The sequence below is a fragment of the Sinohyriopsis cumingii genome, chromosome 3 (assembly GCF_028554795.1).
Source record: "Sinohyriopsis cumingii isolate HCF-2022 chromosome 3, ASM2855479v2, whole genome shotgun sequence".
Classification (NCBI taxonomy): Eukaryota; Metazoa; Mollusca; class Bivalvia; order Unionida; family Unionidae; genus Sinohyriopsis; species Sinohyriopsis cumingii.
This window is the reverse complement of record NC_142963.1, coordinates 102258609-102276258: the sequence shown is the minus strand read 5'-3', so window position 1 is coordinate 102276258 and position 17650 is coordinate 102258609. Positions and strand designations below refer to the sequence as shown.

Genomic DNA, 17650 nt, shown 5'->3' with positions numbered 1-17650 from the left:
AGATGTAACAGGCAATCTCATAACCCAATTACCCACCCAATTATTCTCCTTAGGACTGTTGGAGGGAGAAATATTTTAAAAGAAAGTAAAAATAATGTTCATATATAGCTCCTACTGGTCAACGATAAAGATTACAAATAAAATCAAAATAAATTTCTGGATGTGTTCTTGCTGACTATTATTGTTCATCTTGTCTGGTCATAATTTACGTATATTATTTGTTTTTTATTTATTTTTAATTTATTTCCAGTAAATGATATCATAGAATTTATATGTTGCATCGGATTTTAGATGTAAGTTCATGATACCGCCAGCGTTGATACTTTTTACTGATAGAAAATATATGGGACAAAAGTAAGTATCCTTAATTAAAAAGTGCATTATACACTTATGAAAGAGAAACAAAACTTCCGTGTTGAAAGCCTAACTTTGTGCGCTGTTAAAGTATCAAATAGACGGTTCAACAATGTTGTTGATCTACCTTATATGGGTATATTCTGCAATGGTTATTGATACCGTATCGTCAGGTAAATCTTTTTCTAACATCAAAATATTTTTCATTTATATAGTTTGTTATGTTCTATTCTAAACCCTCCGTGTCATACTCCGTGGTATTATTATGACCTACGTGTCTGACTACATGAGTTTGCTATCACAATTGTGATGGTGGAGGGAAATTTAATGTGTAATTTACTTTAAGTGGTTCTTTAATATACGATGTGGCTAATTTAGGACTTTTTTACGCAGAAACTCAAAGTTACACCCCCCCCCCTCTTTTCTACATGAAGTGTTTACTTACGCTCTGTTTATGTCAGACCATTTTTACTGGTCAGCGCACTCGTCCACTCTCTGCGCATGTCGGATAGAGCGGTAGCGGCGCGTGTATGAATTTCATTTTATATTTGCTTTTCGACCCGTCCAGCGTCGAGCTGGGCGGAATCGCTGTTTGCGGTTGTTGAAGCATAGTACAGTCAACATTGTTTAGCGTTATACCAGACTTGTGTGTCTAAAGAGTTACTTCATCGAGACGATATAATCGTCTGGTTTGTTGTGGCGTACAAAATGGTAAGTAAGTCAGCTTGACCCTATTAATTGCGTCATTTATCAGATTATTTCATACTTTCCTAATTTCCTTCTTAAATTTAGTCTCCATCCACCTAAAATATATCCTTCGTTTGTAACTGCTTATTTTACAATTATTTACTTTAAATAAACCTTATTATTTTCATTGGAATTTCATCTTCGCTTCTTGATTTCATTAAGGAATAATTTCACTTTAGTGAAATGAGCTATCTTTCTTTTTCTTCTCTCTCTCGTTCTACTTTTAGAACTCTCTATCTTACTTTCTCTCTCTCCAATAACTAGATTATTTCACCGAATACTCTTTTATTAGAAACGAACCTGGGTTAGAATAAATGAAATACTTGGGGAATACCTGAAGGCTTCACTCCCTCCCTTCGTCCACTAACTTCGCTGGTGTGCATCAGCCCTTTTTTTCCATTAAGCGGAGAAAGCCCTATTTAGGTTTTGTAAAGAATTGCCCCTGTTACACAATAAAGACCATGTGCATGCAACGCCCAAATTTGTTTGACAGTTCCATTATGTATCAATTCACCTGACACAACTTAAAATGCACAGTTTCAATACAAAATTATCCTTTTCTAATTTTCTTCTTTAAAAATATAGGTTACAAATAATGTTATATAAAGCTTCATCACCAATTGAAACTACTGATTGGAAATATTGAAGTCATAGTGTCCTTTTCGCAATATAAAGCCTCCTAATAGCAACAGATAGCAATTCCTAGAATTTTCACGTTGTCTTTCAAAGTGGTACTTCCAAATTTGGGTAGAATGCATACAGAACCAAAATATGTAAGAACAAAGAATGCAATTAATACTTGATCTATAAGTTACAAAAATATGTAGAGAGTAATATTAACATGAAATATATTACGATCACTTTGGGAATTAGAGAAAAATCTAATTTGATCCTTGCGAAACTTATGAGCTTATATCCAGGTCAGCTGACTTAAGATAAACTTCAGTGTTATTCCATAGCAACTTTGGAAAATTGCGCTGTTTGCGCTCCACAGATTTGATATTACTAATATGTCTTTTTCTTTTTATTAGGATATTCTGATGATGATCAGGTTTATATTTCCTTTCAGCTTTCTTTCCAATGTTTGTGTCACCGATGTAAAATAATTTTAATATACGACAAGGATTATATATATATATATATATATATATATATATATATATATATATATATATATATATATATATATAATTTGGTTTTGCCCCCATATGTATCCTAACATGTAAACATTTTGTTGCTTTAGAGAAACATCTTCTGAAGGACACAACTTCAACAGGTCGAAAGGAAATATAAATCAATCAATGCAACAATATTCCTAATTAAATTTGTACTGGTCGCTTTGATTTGCCTACGTTTTTGGCTTTAAACAGAATTGGCACAATAGGTATCATTAATGGAGTATATACAGTATATTAGACAATATTGATTGATGCAACTTATTTTTTAAATTTTCACTTCAAAAGAAACCTTATCCTATTTCGACCTGGCTATCTTATTTTTATAGTATTTCGCCAACAAAAGCATTTTTTATTGTTCCACGGGATCGTATAGGTAATAATATTCACATGAAATGAATTGATTTATGTCTAAAGGATCTTTACTTAAAACTTCATGATTATTTTTTTTTAATAATTATCCATGGCAGAAGACAGTTGAAATCTGATTTCTGATTGGGGAATCTAGTTTTTGTCAATGATTTAAAATCCTATTTCATGCCAGTTTAATTAATCTGAATTTGTCATCATTGTGAAATCTATTTCTACATTTTATGTGCTTTATATTTTCACCAAACTGCATATTGTATGGCTTATATTAGCTGGCGTTCATCAAGTTATTCATTTTCGCATCAACAGAAATGAACTTGTAGATTCTTACAAAAATGTAAATTTATTTTGTTTCGGATGCTTAGGTAATTATTCAAAACAATAATCTCAAATCAAATATATTTGTCATATTCTTAAACGTCTGTCATAAACGATTAACTAGCTGCTAGCTGTTTTACAGACTGTCGCGTAAAACTAAATCTAGATACAACATAATTGTCCTTTTAACTATTTCTAATCCTTCATTCATGAACCTGTTTGTGTAAAATCCTTGCTAAATGAAAGATATTTTCTGTCTTTATTCAGACTATTTACGTCTTCATCTTCATAATTTTTAAAAAGGGCCTAGATAAAAGATGACTGTCATGACCTGAGAAGTTATGGATGAATAGCAGAATTTATTTTGGGTGTTTGTATTTTAATTGCAATCGTAACAATCAGGACATCCATATTTTATAATTGGGTTACCGTTCTCTTTATGATTTTCTTAAGTATTGTTTTCTCACAAAAATGTTGTGCTTAATTCTTACATTATCTGCTACAAATGTGTTTAAATGCTGTAGATAATCGAAAGTGGTTTTATAGCGCAGCAATAGAAAGAACAAGAATAGTGATTTCAGAAGGTCTGTCAATTTTTTATTGATCCCAGTAATTTTAATTGGTACAACAGTTTACAGATGTGATTAAGAATTTCTTTCATCACAAAACGACACAGAAATTAGTAACGTAAGGGTGAGTCATTTGTATACTGATAATCACTGCATCTGCACATGCTGTAATACGTTGCATGTTATTGGCCAACAATGTATTCACGTTGGCATCAACATAAATTATCTTGTAAAAGCTCAAAATGAATATTTATTTTTCTGATGCTTCGGTAAGCAATAATCTATTAAAGACACTTAGGAAAAGTAATCTTTACTCGATATAAAAAATAGATGTTAAAAATAGTCATGAGACATCCGTTCGATATAACATGATGTGTGTCGTCTGAAATATTTAACGGGGTTAAACATGACTGCTTAAGACGGAGGAGATTTTGGATAAAGGCGATATCATTAAGCAACTGTGCTGGCATAATTCAACAGGTCATAGTGTTCTATGTCGTAATGTCCTATCTAGGAGATACATATTGATCTCTCAGGAAGAAGTATCTGCGTCTGTATTAAGATCAGCTCTGAATCTAGCTATTTCTGAGATATTACGGTACCATTTTTAATCAGTGTTGATATTATATTCAAAGAAATGAGATATACGTGTTTGTCATTCATTAACTCGAGATAAAGCTGAACAAAAATCTGATAATAATAATGTGGAACATATTCCTGAAACAATATCCTGTAAAACTGTTCTAGCAAAATCCAAAAGATAAAAATCCTTTTCATCATGTATACCTATGCAGTAATTACGGAAGTCTGTAACACAAAGTAATTATATCCAGTTTTGCATGCGTATACAGCAAATTATCAAGCTGCAATTGGTTTTATTTTACCAACATGTACATGTAAAACGCCAATATCTAGTACTTAAACAATTATTAGCTGTGTTGACGATAGTGGTTGAACTGTTATTTTCTTCCTGGACGAAAATGAGCATTTATGCTATAGCAATTGTTTTAGTTTAGTTTTCATTTCTTAAGTTATATAATAAATAGTTTATTGGGCCTGGAAAATATTCACGTTGACACATTCTTGTTGTCGACGGAGTCTTAAAATCATCCAGTACTGCGAAGACAACTGGTCCATTTGAAAATTTGAAAACAAAAGTCAAATATTCCTTTCATAATATCAACCCATCGAACAACGTGGACTTCTCTCGTAAACGTTTGTATTACTAATAATAGCTTTTACTTTTTACAGACTGTGCTCCTGGAAGCTACTATCAGTCGTACCAGCAACTGTGTTTCCTGTGTGTACCAGGGACGTATAAGACATATGCTGGGAATACCAACTGCAGTCACTGCAAGCCTGGAACTTACAGCTCCTCATCAGGAGCAATATCATGCACCGAATGTGAAACTGGAAAATATCAACCCAATAGGGGTGAATCGTGGTGTGAGATTTGTGAATATGGTAAAACCACAATTCGAAACGGATCCACCTCTAACAGTGAATGCGGTAAGAAGTCATGTTTGTTATGAAGTTAAATCGTCTTAGTGGAAGAATCCAATGATTCAAGATGCGAAATTTACAGGTAAACTGGTCGAATCTAGTCCGATAATGTAGGAAACGTTAATAACCACCCATTTTGTTTCCTTCAAGGTGATTATGAATTGGTCTGAATTCATCGTCTACTATTCACCTATGAACTTTTCCTATCTCAGACATTACTTGTATGTTTATCAATTAGCCTAACTCTGAAGAACTGTACCTCAATTTTGATTAACATTTTGCTCAAGAATTTGGAAGATATTTTTAGCAGCCAGAATCTGGTTAAAACCCAATACGGTGTCTGCCATTTGATACATAAATACCACTGGGAAGAATTACGGACAATCCCATATCGTTGCTGAGTATGTACCATAAAACTCCAGTATAAAGTTTCATTGTGAGGAACCGAAGTTATGATATTATGTATAAAAACGTTTCTACTGTCTAATATAATTTTTTTTCTGGTATATTGCGCTGGTGGAATTATAAATCACAAACATCATAAACGGAACCACCATTCAAAGAACATGATATTGTCAAGCAGTAACCCGGAGCAGTCTAGATTATTATTATGGCCAGGAAACCCTTCCCGCACCTTTTTCGGTTTTTGAATGGTATTATTCCTTTTCTAGATAGTCGCTTTGTTTACCCTAGATTTAAAACATTATTAGATGTTGCCTATTACAGGTCTTCTGCACGAGGCCGGTCATGTCTTATCATATCCTTAACATGGTTAATTTTGGTGAATCCAGATTGAAAATAGGCATAGTGGTAAAGAAAATAAATAACCTTTCAACACAGCTTATGTAACTATTTTGTTTTCTAATTGTATTATTTATCATCAATTATTATATTTTCATTCAGTATGAGAAGTAGCATGTAACGTATTCATGCATGCATTGAAAGTTTAATTGTATCGTGTGACGTAAGGCGTGCCAAATTATTTTTATCACATCGTGTCCTATTTTCGTCCGCATGCTTGTTAAATTTACAAAAGATAAACAAATTAAGTGGGAACAGTTGTACGCTGATACTCATTGCATCTGCTTGATTTAAGAAGCATATACTGTAACAGATTGCATGTCATTGGTCAACAAGGTATTGTCTTTTGCATCAACTGAAATTAGCTTGTAGATGCTCAAAATAGATATTTATTTTGTTTCGGATGATTTGGTAAGTAATATTTTAAAATTAAATATGTTTGAAATATTGTTAAACGTACCTAAACGAGCATCAAAGCATGATGATCTGCTGAGTGGATAGTTGTAGAAACACTATAAACTCAACTGAATGTGATGGAGACTCAATACGAGAACTTTTTTATTACATCATCTTTATCTGTTCAATTTTTGTGCACATCCTACAACATAAATTGGTTATTCGTGGATTAAACAGCTGGTTGTTTAAGACTTTAATTATAACTTCGTTAAATGGTTGGATCTACTGGTCATTGTATATCAAGAAACAAATATATCCTTTATTATTGATGACTGTGGCAATCATGACGATGAATAAATGAAAGAAAGCAAATAATATGTATCCGTAGACATTTTGAAATATCAGCATAGATGATCTTACCAAAACTCAACTTTGTAATAAAAGATAAATTCTCTGTTAGTTATTCTCCAGACTGTCCCATGATATCAAATATATATTCAAACACAATTATCGTTTTCACTGTAATTCTTATCCTTCTGTTATGAACCTGTCGCTATGAAATCCTTGCTGAATTAAATATATTTCTTGTCTTGATCTGGATCATTTTCAATCCATGCCTTAAAGAAACTATGACTTTCATAACCTGACAAGTAATGAATTAATAGTGTAATATATTTTGGGTAATTCATAATTTAAATTGCACTCATTACGAGCAAACCCTATACATATTTGCCCTTTACGTTATCGTTATCACTTAGGATTAATTTAATTATTTTCTGCTAACAGATGTCATACATCTTGGTTGATTTGAATTGGGTTTCATCTTTGTCTTTGAATATCACAGGTTTTGCAGTTTACTGTCTCAAATTTTCATACACAAGTTTGACAGACATGCCCAAAGAGTCAAACAATATTGAGTAGTCATCGTACGTCTGTAAACTATTGATTTATATCTCTTACATATTGGCATGCCATACAAAAAGAACCACTTGGAATGTTTCTAGCAACTTTTCCTGTCCAAGAATATACATCTCGAATACTTATATCTGGCATTCATCGTCTCTGGCATGATAATGTGTCGAGTTAGTAATAAAATTCACTTTACGCTGAATCAATGGTGCACACTTTCTAGCTGCACGGCTTTGCTCCATCACAACTATTTAGTTGTGTATCAGTTTAACTGTTACATATTGGCTCTGACACGGGTAATTTACGTTGCAACATAGGTGTGCTAATATTTTTTTCTGGTTAATTAATTCCATTTATATTTATTTATGTAATGTCTATGTATGTCTGACAGAAACAAACTTGACAAATCTTCAATTGCAAGGTAAACATTCCGTCCATCTTTGTATTTGTCTCCGGATTACAGATGCACCGAAGGTGGAATATCAGGACAACCACATTGAAATATGATTATCATTTCCTCATATCACTGTATTTCTACTTTCTATTTCTAACTCAATTATTCACATTGGTGTGTTGTAATTTCAATCAATGGCGCTCTATGTCACTTCCAATTTTAATTACACTTTTTCTTTACTGGACATCTGTCAAACTAGTGTCTATATCCATGTAAATACGTATGTTTATACCCCATCTACTTGATCACTTGATGTATTTGATACACTGTATCGCAAAATAACACTTACCTCTTTATTTTCTACGTTTATGCAGTCTGTTTTATTTTTAATTCATTCAGGCAAATTTATTATGAAACCCATCTGAGCACTTCATACCTACATACCGTATTAAATGTTCAGTCCCGTGAGATTTCCAATTTATATTTTTGCTAATTTTCTGCCCAAATCTAGTATGAAATTTATTGATAACAAGCATAATAACATTATCCATTACGCATTTTTTCAGTGTATTTTCAGCTCTTTTCTTGTTGGACCAAAATATATATACCCTCTGCTCGATCTGCCAACTATTTGTAGGTTTGTCGAGTCATAATTTTGAATGTTTCTCCGGACGCTCTTTAAATATGGTTCAGTGTCACAGAACACTGCATTAAATTCTAGACGGTTGCTACCGAGCCACTTTTACTACTTGAAATGTATTTTAAAGGAATCTATGAATATTTTTATTATTTATTTATAATTGCCATAGGTTTAGCAATATGTTTGAATTCTTTTCTAGTTGAGAACCGTTGGCTAACTTGCTTCGTTCTTTGTGTAGGAAAAGGTTTAACATAACTTTAGCTCTTTTCATTTTATGCAGCTAGTATTGTCATAAAATATATAGCTGGCGGCGGATTAACATAGCATTATATTCAATGTATATATAGAGAGAGACAGACAGAGAGACAGACAGAGACAGAAAGATTTTCTTTTCTTACGTCAATAGGGATATATTTTTTGTATAGGAAGCCATAGGTCAGGGAACCATCCCACTGAATACCTCAAAATTCGGTATAGGTGCACAGTACTTAACAGGGAATAATGACTCACACTAGACTTATATTCTAACACTAAACCCGAAACAGAAATTAATATTGGCTATGAGAGAGAGAGAGAGAGAGAGAGAGAAGATACATATACATATATATATATATATAGAGAGAGAGAGAGAGAGAGAGAGAGAGAGAGAGAGAGAGACCCATGCACATTTGCATGTAACTACTAGATTCAACATTCACTTATATGACAAGTTATATTTAGTCACTGGTTTCCTTATTCATTTTGGCAATATTTACATTCTATTATCGCCTTCAGTGATTATTTTCTCTTATTATCAATCTCCCAATAAAACCAATACATATATTTTGAGATAAATATTGCTTGAGCAATTTATTTCATTAACACTTTTGCAATTACTCTGCCTTGCAGATGTGTGTATTATATAGCTACTACATTTTTCAAATCTTATAGACCCAACAACAAAATAAATGAGGTCATTACACCGTCACTGCACGCATTCTTAATATCATATATTGTCATATCTGAGCTTAGTTACAATCGTAGTTGTGATCTGCAAATATTGTACGAATCTCTCAAAGAGATGTTTTTGCAGTTGCCATTTTTCATCAAACTTTTTCCATGTTGATATATTCATAATATTTTTCTGACATATAATATAATTTCGCTTCTTTTTAAATGGGCTAAGTGTTTCATTGTTAAATCTACATTTATATATTTATGATTTCAGGTGCAACAAAAGGAGTTTGATAACTTTATCTCTTTTGTTTTGATTTATTATACCAAGAATAAATTCTAGTTTTGAAACTTGAAAATTGTTCAAATGATTATACGTACTTCTTATCCACCCAATAAAACCATTTCAAATTGACTCAATTTTTGAACGGTTCCAAAAACGATCAGCTAAAGTCTTTGAAGAGTCATTTCATAAAGAGCACATGCTTGTAGGGACTTTTCCAATTTTGTTAAAACATATTTGTTGGTAAAATTATATGCATTATTTTAGTATGAAACCATCTCAGTTTCGGACGCTTAGCTATTTTAAAATGCAAGGAAACTATTCCTTCCAGTCACTCTCATGTATAAAATCATATTTTTGATTCCATTTTAATACTGATGTTGGCCTAGAAATGTTAACTTTTAATTTTTATATATACATTTACTTCCCTTTAATCGTTATTGAGCAAACTTACAGCTTTATGTAACAATGGACCATATATATTTGAACGAATGTTTATATTAAGTTTATTGGAAAAACACTGAATGGCCATGAGCTTGCCTTGAAATTCTAGGATGCTGAAGTGCATTTCAAACTTATTAAAATAATCGTCTATATATAATATATGAACTCAATCGTTTGCATGCAACATGCCGTTTTTCACCCAGTGCATTTAAATAACGCTGGAATTGCTAACTTTAAAATTATGATTCATCCATAATGGAGTTTTACGAAAATCGTCTGAGTTCTCTACAGTAACTTTATTATGTAATTCGATAGATGCTGCAAATGCATCAGTCCAGAATACATTCAAAGTGTTTCTCACCTATGTCATAAAGTATATACCAAATGTGAAATACACTTTATATTTGATGTGGAAGTTGTCAAAATCTCTTTCCATTTTTCTTAGAGGCCACAAGTCTTCTCACGCAGGTGCGTTTCAGTCAATGTACAAACATGTTTATATCCAACATTTTCTTTACATAAAACCTTCCTTTTTACTTTATCTTTTCATCCACTCCATAAAAACTTGTCAAAAAGTACCTCAAGCTCGTGAAGCTTAGATTTAGGTAGGTTTGGTAAACTTAGAAATAGGTGACTAATCTTAGATAGCGTAAGCTTTTCACAACTACAATTTTTTCCGAATGGATAAGTGATCATTTTGATCACAAAAAAGTAAATATTTAACTTCCCTAATTTTGCTTTCATATCAAGCTTCTCCATATCATCTGACTCTATTGAGAATGTAATACCTCGATGCATAAAATAAGATATATTCCAATATAAATGATATTCTTGGCAATACGTTTTAGTACTTCCAGTTGTACTTCGTATCATACACATTTAATGTTTCAATATTTATACTGAGCACTGAAATATTGAGACTACTGGTAGATAAAATCTAGAGCTGACTTAAGAGATTTCTCGGAGTCATCCAGGGTGTGAGCAGTGTTATATGCATGCTTTGAAACTATATTCTGTTGTTTGTTTTTTTGTTGGTTTTTTTATTTATTTTTTTATTTTTATTTTTAATTCCTTTGATATTTGTACTTATACTCTGCACGTAAAAGAAAAATATATGAGGATAGAAGGTCACCTTGTCTACATCCTCCTACATCCTTTCTTGATTTCAAACCATGGTGAACATTGTTCATTTACAGTTACACAAGATTTCATTTTTATAGAAGAGATAGATCCAGCCTTGAACATCCTTGCTAAAATTTAAAAAATATCGAACTTTATCAATAAAAGACCACGCAACGAAATAAAATGCTTTCTGAAACTCAGTTCAAAGAAGAAGTCCAGGTAGGTTGCATTCTTTCGAGAAAACATAAGGTCATAGAGAGTACAGATATTTTCTCCTATGTATCCGCCCTTAATAAAGCCCGTTTGATCACCACTTACAACTGATGACAGTGTATGTTTAAGTCTATTTGCAATGCATGCTGATGCGCGTTTATATGATACATTACGTATGTAAACGGGTCTCCAGTATCTTAAAATTGTTTTGGCTTATCCCCATTAGGTAAACTTAGCATAGCATCTTCTTTCTGAGCTGAGGATAGTTCAACCTTATTATAGGCCAAATTGATTGCTCTTACAAAATACTGACCAACATTTCACCAAAAAGACTTTAAAGAACTCGACTATAAACCATCTGATCTTGGTGTTTTATAGTTAGGCATGTTTTTAAGACTAGCTATTGTTTCTGTTAGTGTAAATGGGCCATTCACTGATTTCCTTTGTGTACAAGCTAATTTAGAGATATCTATAAAATTCAGTGGTGTCTACATTGTGATAAGAATATATTTTTTTTATAATGCAAATTAGTTTCTGTTAAAATTTCTAGCTCATTTTGTGCACATGTTCCATCTTGTTTAACTAAATTTGGTATCATCATTTATAGTTTCTATTTACCAAATTACAGAGATATTTTGAAACCATTTCCCCATCTTCAATCCATTTTGCCCTAGACCTTACTCTAACCCCTTCCAATATGTGGGCACGAATTGCCACTAACTGGCTCTTTTGTATTGCATTCTTCTTCTAAAAGAGAAATCTCATTCGTAATTTGATATTCCTGTAGAGCATGTTGTCGTTTCTTATACGAAGCATAATAAATAGTTTTTCCTCTTATTTTTAATGAAAGTATTTCAAAATTAATTCGTCCTTAATGGGGAGTCTAATCGCAGAAGCTGTAGCTAGTTCCAAGTTATAATTTGCTGTGGGGAAACATGTATCTGTTCTGGCACTCTTGAACTGGGTGCTTAGCAAGCGTTTTGGATTCTAAATCTTTCAAAAGAGAATTGCTAAATTTCCAAAATTTTCTTCTATTTTTTCTTTGTTTCGAAAATAGACTCAAGAATGGTCTGTTATATAACTTGGTTTTATAGAGGCACCATTGTCTATTTTGTCATTTAGCATACTACCTCGGCCGTCGTTTCGTAAATTCACCTCACGTTCATCAGTTTACGTAGTCTGATCATGTGATTATCAATCAATTAAGTGACTGGAATGATTGAGATGACTTAATCTGTCGCAATAAATTACATTCTCTGGCATTTTGTAAATTATTTTACCCTATATGATTACAAAGCTTCTTTCAGATTTCATGCCTTAATCTCTAACATGAAGTTTTTCAAAAGCTCAAGCCTAGTAACTAGTCGCTTGTACTTCATAATTACTATACATTTGCAGCAGTCCAAGGAACATATCTGTTCTTACTTTTAACAAATTAGCTTCCTCTGACAGGGGACTCGTACGCAGTCACCATGTTATCAGCCCAATAGTAGGATCAATCGCCTTTAATCCAGTTGCGACATTGAGACCATCACGAGGACGTTCGTTAGATTTTACCATCTAACTGATTGAATATTCTAGAGAATCCTAGCTTTGCGATTCGAAAAGTGGCCAAATTCAACAGACCGTTTCTACAACTGCTATACATACATTCGCAGTTTCCTATATAATGTTCTATTTACCGTTCATTCTGTGTGATTCATTTCCTAACGTAGATAGTGTCTAATATATTTAATTATATACAAGAAGACACATTTATGGGCTACAAACCTTCCTGTGAGCTTGATGTCTTAGCCTCAGTTTATAATTTGTCATCTTTAAAACTTTCGTGTAATTTGTGTAACGAATATTAAACTCTGTCTAGGTAGTGATTTCCCGTGCACGTCGAGTGTGGCCGTGTGGTTTCTGGCGCTTATGCAATACAACATAGTGAAAACGTGACGGATGATGTCGTTCTTGTTGCACGATTAAATCACTAGAATTTAGAAAAAGGAATGTTTACCAGACATAAAAGAATATATGTTGATAGTCCTCAGACATCCGTTCAATATAATATGATTTGTGTCGCCTGAAATATATAACGGGGGTAAGCATGAATACTTGAGTCTGAGGAATTTATGATAAGGGAGATGTCATTAAGCAGCATATGTCTAATAGGTAATGAAATATAGTGTCTGAATATCATCGAGTTACATGAACTAAAAACCTAGCTAGAATGCAAATATTGATATCACAGAAACGAGTAACTAGGATCGTATGAAGATCAGGTCTGATCTAAGTTTTGATGAGATATTTAAATACCTTTTTATCAGTGTTGATATTATATTCAGAGATAGTCATGTAAACAGAGTACTGTTCATCTGTTATAACAAAATCAATAATATAAAAATCCTTTTCATCCTTTATACTTATGCAATCCTTACATAAGTCTGTAATAGAAAGTTCTATCCAGTTTTGCATGTGGACACAGCAAATCATCACGCTGAGATTATTTTACCAGCATGTACATGAAAACGCCAGTTTCTAGTACTTAACAATTATTAACTGTGTTGACGATAGTGGTTGAACTATTATTTTATTTCTGGACTAAACTGAGAATTTAAACTATAGTAAAGTTTTAGTTTAGATTTCATTTCTCTAAAGTACATAATAAATAGGTTATCATACTGGATTAAAAAATATTCTCGTGTGCACTCACTGTCAGTTGTGTCTTAAAAACATCTAATACTATGAAGGCAATTTGTCCATATGACAATTTGAAAATTAAAGCCTTGCAGACCTTTCATATTAACCACCCATTGAACTATATGGGTTTCTCTTGTTCGTGTTACTAATAATAGTTTATATCTTTTACAGTCTGTGCTCCTGGAAGTTACTATCATTCGGATCAGCAGTCGTGTTACCCGTGTGAACCAGGGATGTATAAGACATATGCTGGGAATACCAATTGCAATTACTGCAGGTCTGGAACTTACAGCTCCTCATCAGGAGCAATATCATGTACGGAATGTGAAATTGGAAAATATCAGCCCACTTGGGGTCAATCGTGGTGTGAGGTTTGTGAATATGGTAAAACCACAATTCGAAACAGATCCACCTCTAACAGTGAATGCGGTAAGAGGTCATGTTTGTTATGAAGATAAATTGTTTTAGTGGAAGTATTCAATGATTCAAGATGCGAAATTTACAGGTAAACAGGTCGGCACAAATCCGATAATTAGGAAAACTTAATAATCACCCATTTTGTTTCCTTTAAGGCGATTATGAATCGGTCTGGATTTATCGTCTACTATTCGCCAATGAACTTTTACTATCTCAAACGTTACTTGTATGTTTATAAATTAGCCTAACTCTCCAGATCTTTCCTTAAATTTAAGTAACATTTTGCACAAGAATTTGGGAGATATTTTTAGCAGCCAGCATCTGGTTAAAATCCAATACTGTGTCCACCATTTCATACATATGGTTATCACTCGAGAGACTTACGGACAATGTCATATCGTTTCTGAATATGTGTCATAAAACTTCAGTATGACGTTTCATTGTGGAGAACCTAATTTATGATATTATTTACAAAAAAGGCTTATACCATCAGACAGAAATTATTTTTCATTTTATATTTTGCTGCTGGAATTATGAATCACAAACATCGTAAAGGGAACCGTTCAAAGAAGATGTTAGTGTCTAAACTGAAAAAACGCATATTGAGAAAGGTAACAAATAACCTTTTAACACGGCTTATATAATTCTTTTGATGTCTAATTGTATTGTTTATCGTAAAATAGTACATATTTCATTCAGCATGCTAAGTAGGATGTAACTTATTCATGCATTTGAGTGCATCATCTTTATTTGTCCAATTATTATGTACAACGTACTACGTAAAGTAGTTATTCATGGATCAACAGCTGGTTGCTTTAGGCCTTGATGATAATTATTTTAAGTGGTGAGAGTTGCTGGTCATTTATTGCAAGAAACAAATACTGTGTTTATTATTGATGACAGTGCCAGTCATGACGATGAATAAAGGAAACATATCAAATAGTATTTATTCGTAGACATTTTGAAATATCAGCATGGAGGATCCTATCAAAACTCAACTTTGTAATAACAGATAAACTCTATGTTAACTGGTCTTTAGACTTTCCCATGACATTATATTTATATTCAAACACATTTGTACTTTTGACTGCTAATACTTCTTCTGTTATGAACGTTAATCTGGCACGAGCTATTTCGAGCATGATAATGTGTCGAGTTGTGAATAAAATTTAGTTGACATTGAATCGTTGTTGCGCACTGTCTATCTTGCACGATTTTGATCCTTCACAGCTATTCAGTTGTGTATCAGTTTCTCTCTTACATATTGACACTGGCACGGGTTATAGTCATTGCAATATAGTTGTTGTGTTCCAATAAATGTTCTGAATAACTTAACAATATCCAAGAATTGTTCCATTTATATTTAAGTCCGGAATGTCTATGTATCTGTGACAGAAAGAAACTTGAAAAATCTTCTGTTCCAAGGTAATCACACCTTCAGTCTTTCTAGTCATCTCTGGATAACTGTTATACCGAAGGTGGACCACCAGAACAACCACATTGAAATATGAGTTTCATTTCCACATATCATTGTATCTCTACTTTCTATTTATATCTCAGCTATTCTCGTTGGTATGATCTAAATTTGAACAAAGCGCTTTATGTCACAAGTAGTATGTAAAAAGGGGTTTGGGGAAACTTTTTACTGTGTTTTCACGCAGCAAAGCAATGTAGTTTCTTGTCCATTTTGTAAGGCAGAAAAACACATGAAGAAGAAAAGGTCAAGAAGGCCATTTTTGCTTGATAGATACGTACTGAAAAAAGTGTTCCAGGCCCCTCATTTTCCTATACTACCATATGTGCTCTGTGTGTAACCATACATGGTAATCCCCACAGTACTACCATGAGGTTCTAGTTCTAGGTCTGCACTTGAGACACTTGAATTCATGATTGTGCTGTACTTCATGCAATCTACTATTTTGCAGTGATAAAACTGATTTTACATAAACGTTCCATGGTACCACTGCAGGATGTAACGGATCCGGTACCATTCACACGTGCTGTCGTTGACATCATGAATCTGTCATGAGTCACACTGCATCAGGTTGACTGGTTTTTAAGGCATCAGATCAATTCGTCAGTAGGAGGTAAACCGAATGATTCATTGCACTCCACGTCGCGCAGCGGTGGATATTTCACCACTTCGACCCAGTGAGTTCCAGATCTATCGTAATAATTTTTAAGGTTGATGATGCAGTTCTCGTCTGGTTTGATCTGATCTGGCAAACGATCCTTGGAAAACACACCTCTGATATTGCTAACGTTTGGCTCTAATTCTCTCTTACTCTCTCTCGATGTAACAGTTGGACAACATAGTTGTCTATAGGTGCGTGGGCAACTGTGTTGCCTGTATCTTTGGTGACTCAGTTAAATTTTCGCGGCAAGTCAACTTGAGCTTATCCGGTCCTGAGTGTGCAGCCTAGCTTACCTTCATCTATACAATTTTTTCGAAAGTGCTGACTCATCCTCGTTTTTCTTTTGTTGCAGGGACAACGTTAATCCCACTGGAGTATAAGACATGGTTGATTTTTATTTATAATAATTGCTATTATTTGCTTTTTTCTGTCTTTTGTTACGATAGCCACCTGAAGAGGTTACAGGGCGTGTTTCTGGCAGAATACTCTGTTTCGGGCAGCACCGGAAATACCATTGCCCATCACAGCTTTTTGTGCAGTTTCAGTGACTGTTTTTAACGCTTCAGCAAGTCCCAGTGCAAATAATACATTGCTCAAAAATTTTGTAGCAAAGGTTTCGACAAACGGAACTCTTGCGGTGACAATATTTCTGGAGCCGCCCCTAGCAGCACTGCTGCGGGTAGTTTTTGCTTTTAGTTGCTGACGACTTTGTCGTTGTGGTTAGGGCATGCTATAGAGAAATGGTTTAGACGTTTCTTTTCAGCCACACCACCGGCGGTTGCCGCTGTTACAACAATCGTGGTCTCCGTTGTTAGATGGCTGGTGATCTGAGCTGTTACACCAATTATCGTCTTCTCGAAAAGCTCCTCTGTTACATGACTACATTCATCTTTCCGTTTAGCACATTCAGCATCATGAATAGGTATGACGTTAACAGGACGTAACACTGGTATTCCCCACCAGGATCGCCAATAGTCCACCTGATCTTCAGAATGCTTGGGCACATCGAAAGGAAAAATGGGATACAGTGCTGAGAAATCCTGCAGCGTAACCTATATACCAGTGTCTACCTCCTGGTATTTCTGCATGGCCTCTACCTACTTTCTTATGGCGGTGCCAAATAGCACTCGAGTTCTCGTTTGGTATACTGCCTGGAATTGATGAGGACATGAATATCAGACAAGTTAAGATTTCATTAAAATCAGACCGTGGTCACCATAATCTTTTCATGCCGTACCCAGGC

General features: G+C 33.8%; 1 protein-coding gene across 1 annotated transcript in view; it reads left to right on the top strand.

Moving 5' to 3' along the window:
• Positions 1-390: 390 nt before the first annotated feature.
• LOC149803415 (uncharacterized) overlaps positions 391-17650 on the top strand; it is a 44038-nt gene continuing 26778 nt past the window's right edge. Inside the window, exons 1-3 of the mRNA XM_089951407.1 lie at positions 391-527; positions 4784-5041; positions 14027-14284. Of these exons, the coding sequence (XP_089807533.1) occupies positions 4859-5041; positions 14027-14284 (441 nt within the window). The 5' untranslated portion in view covers positions 391-527; positions 4784-4858. The remainder of the gene's footprint in view (positions 528-4783; positions 5042-14026; positions 14285-17650) is intronic.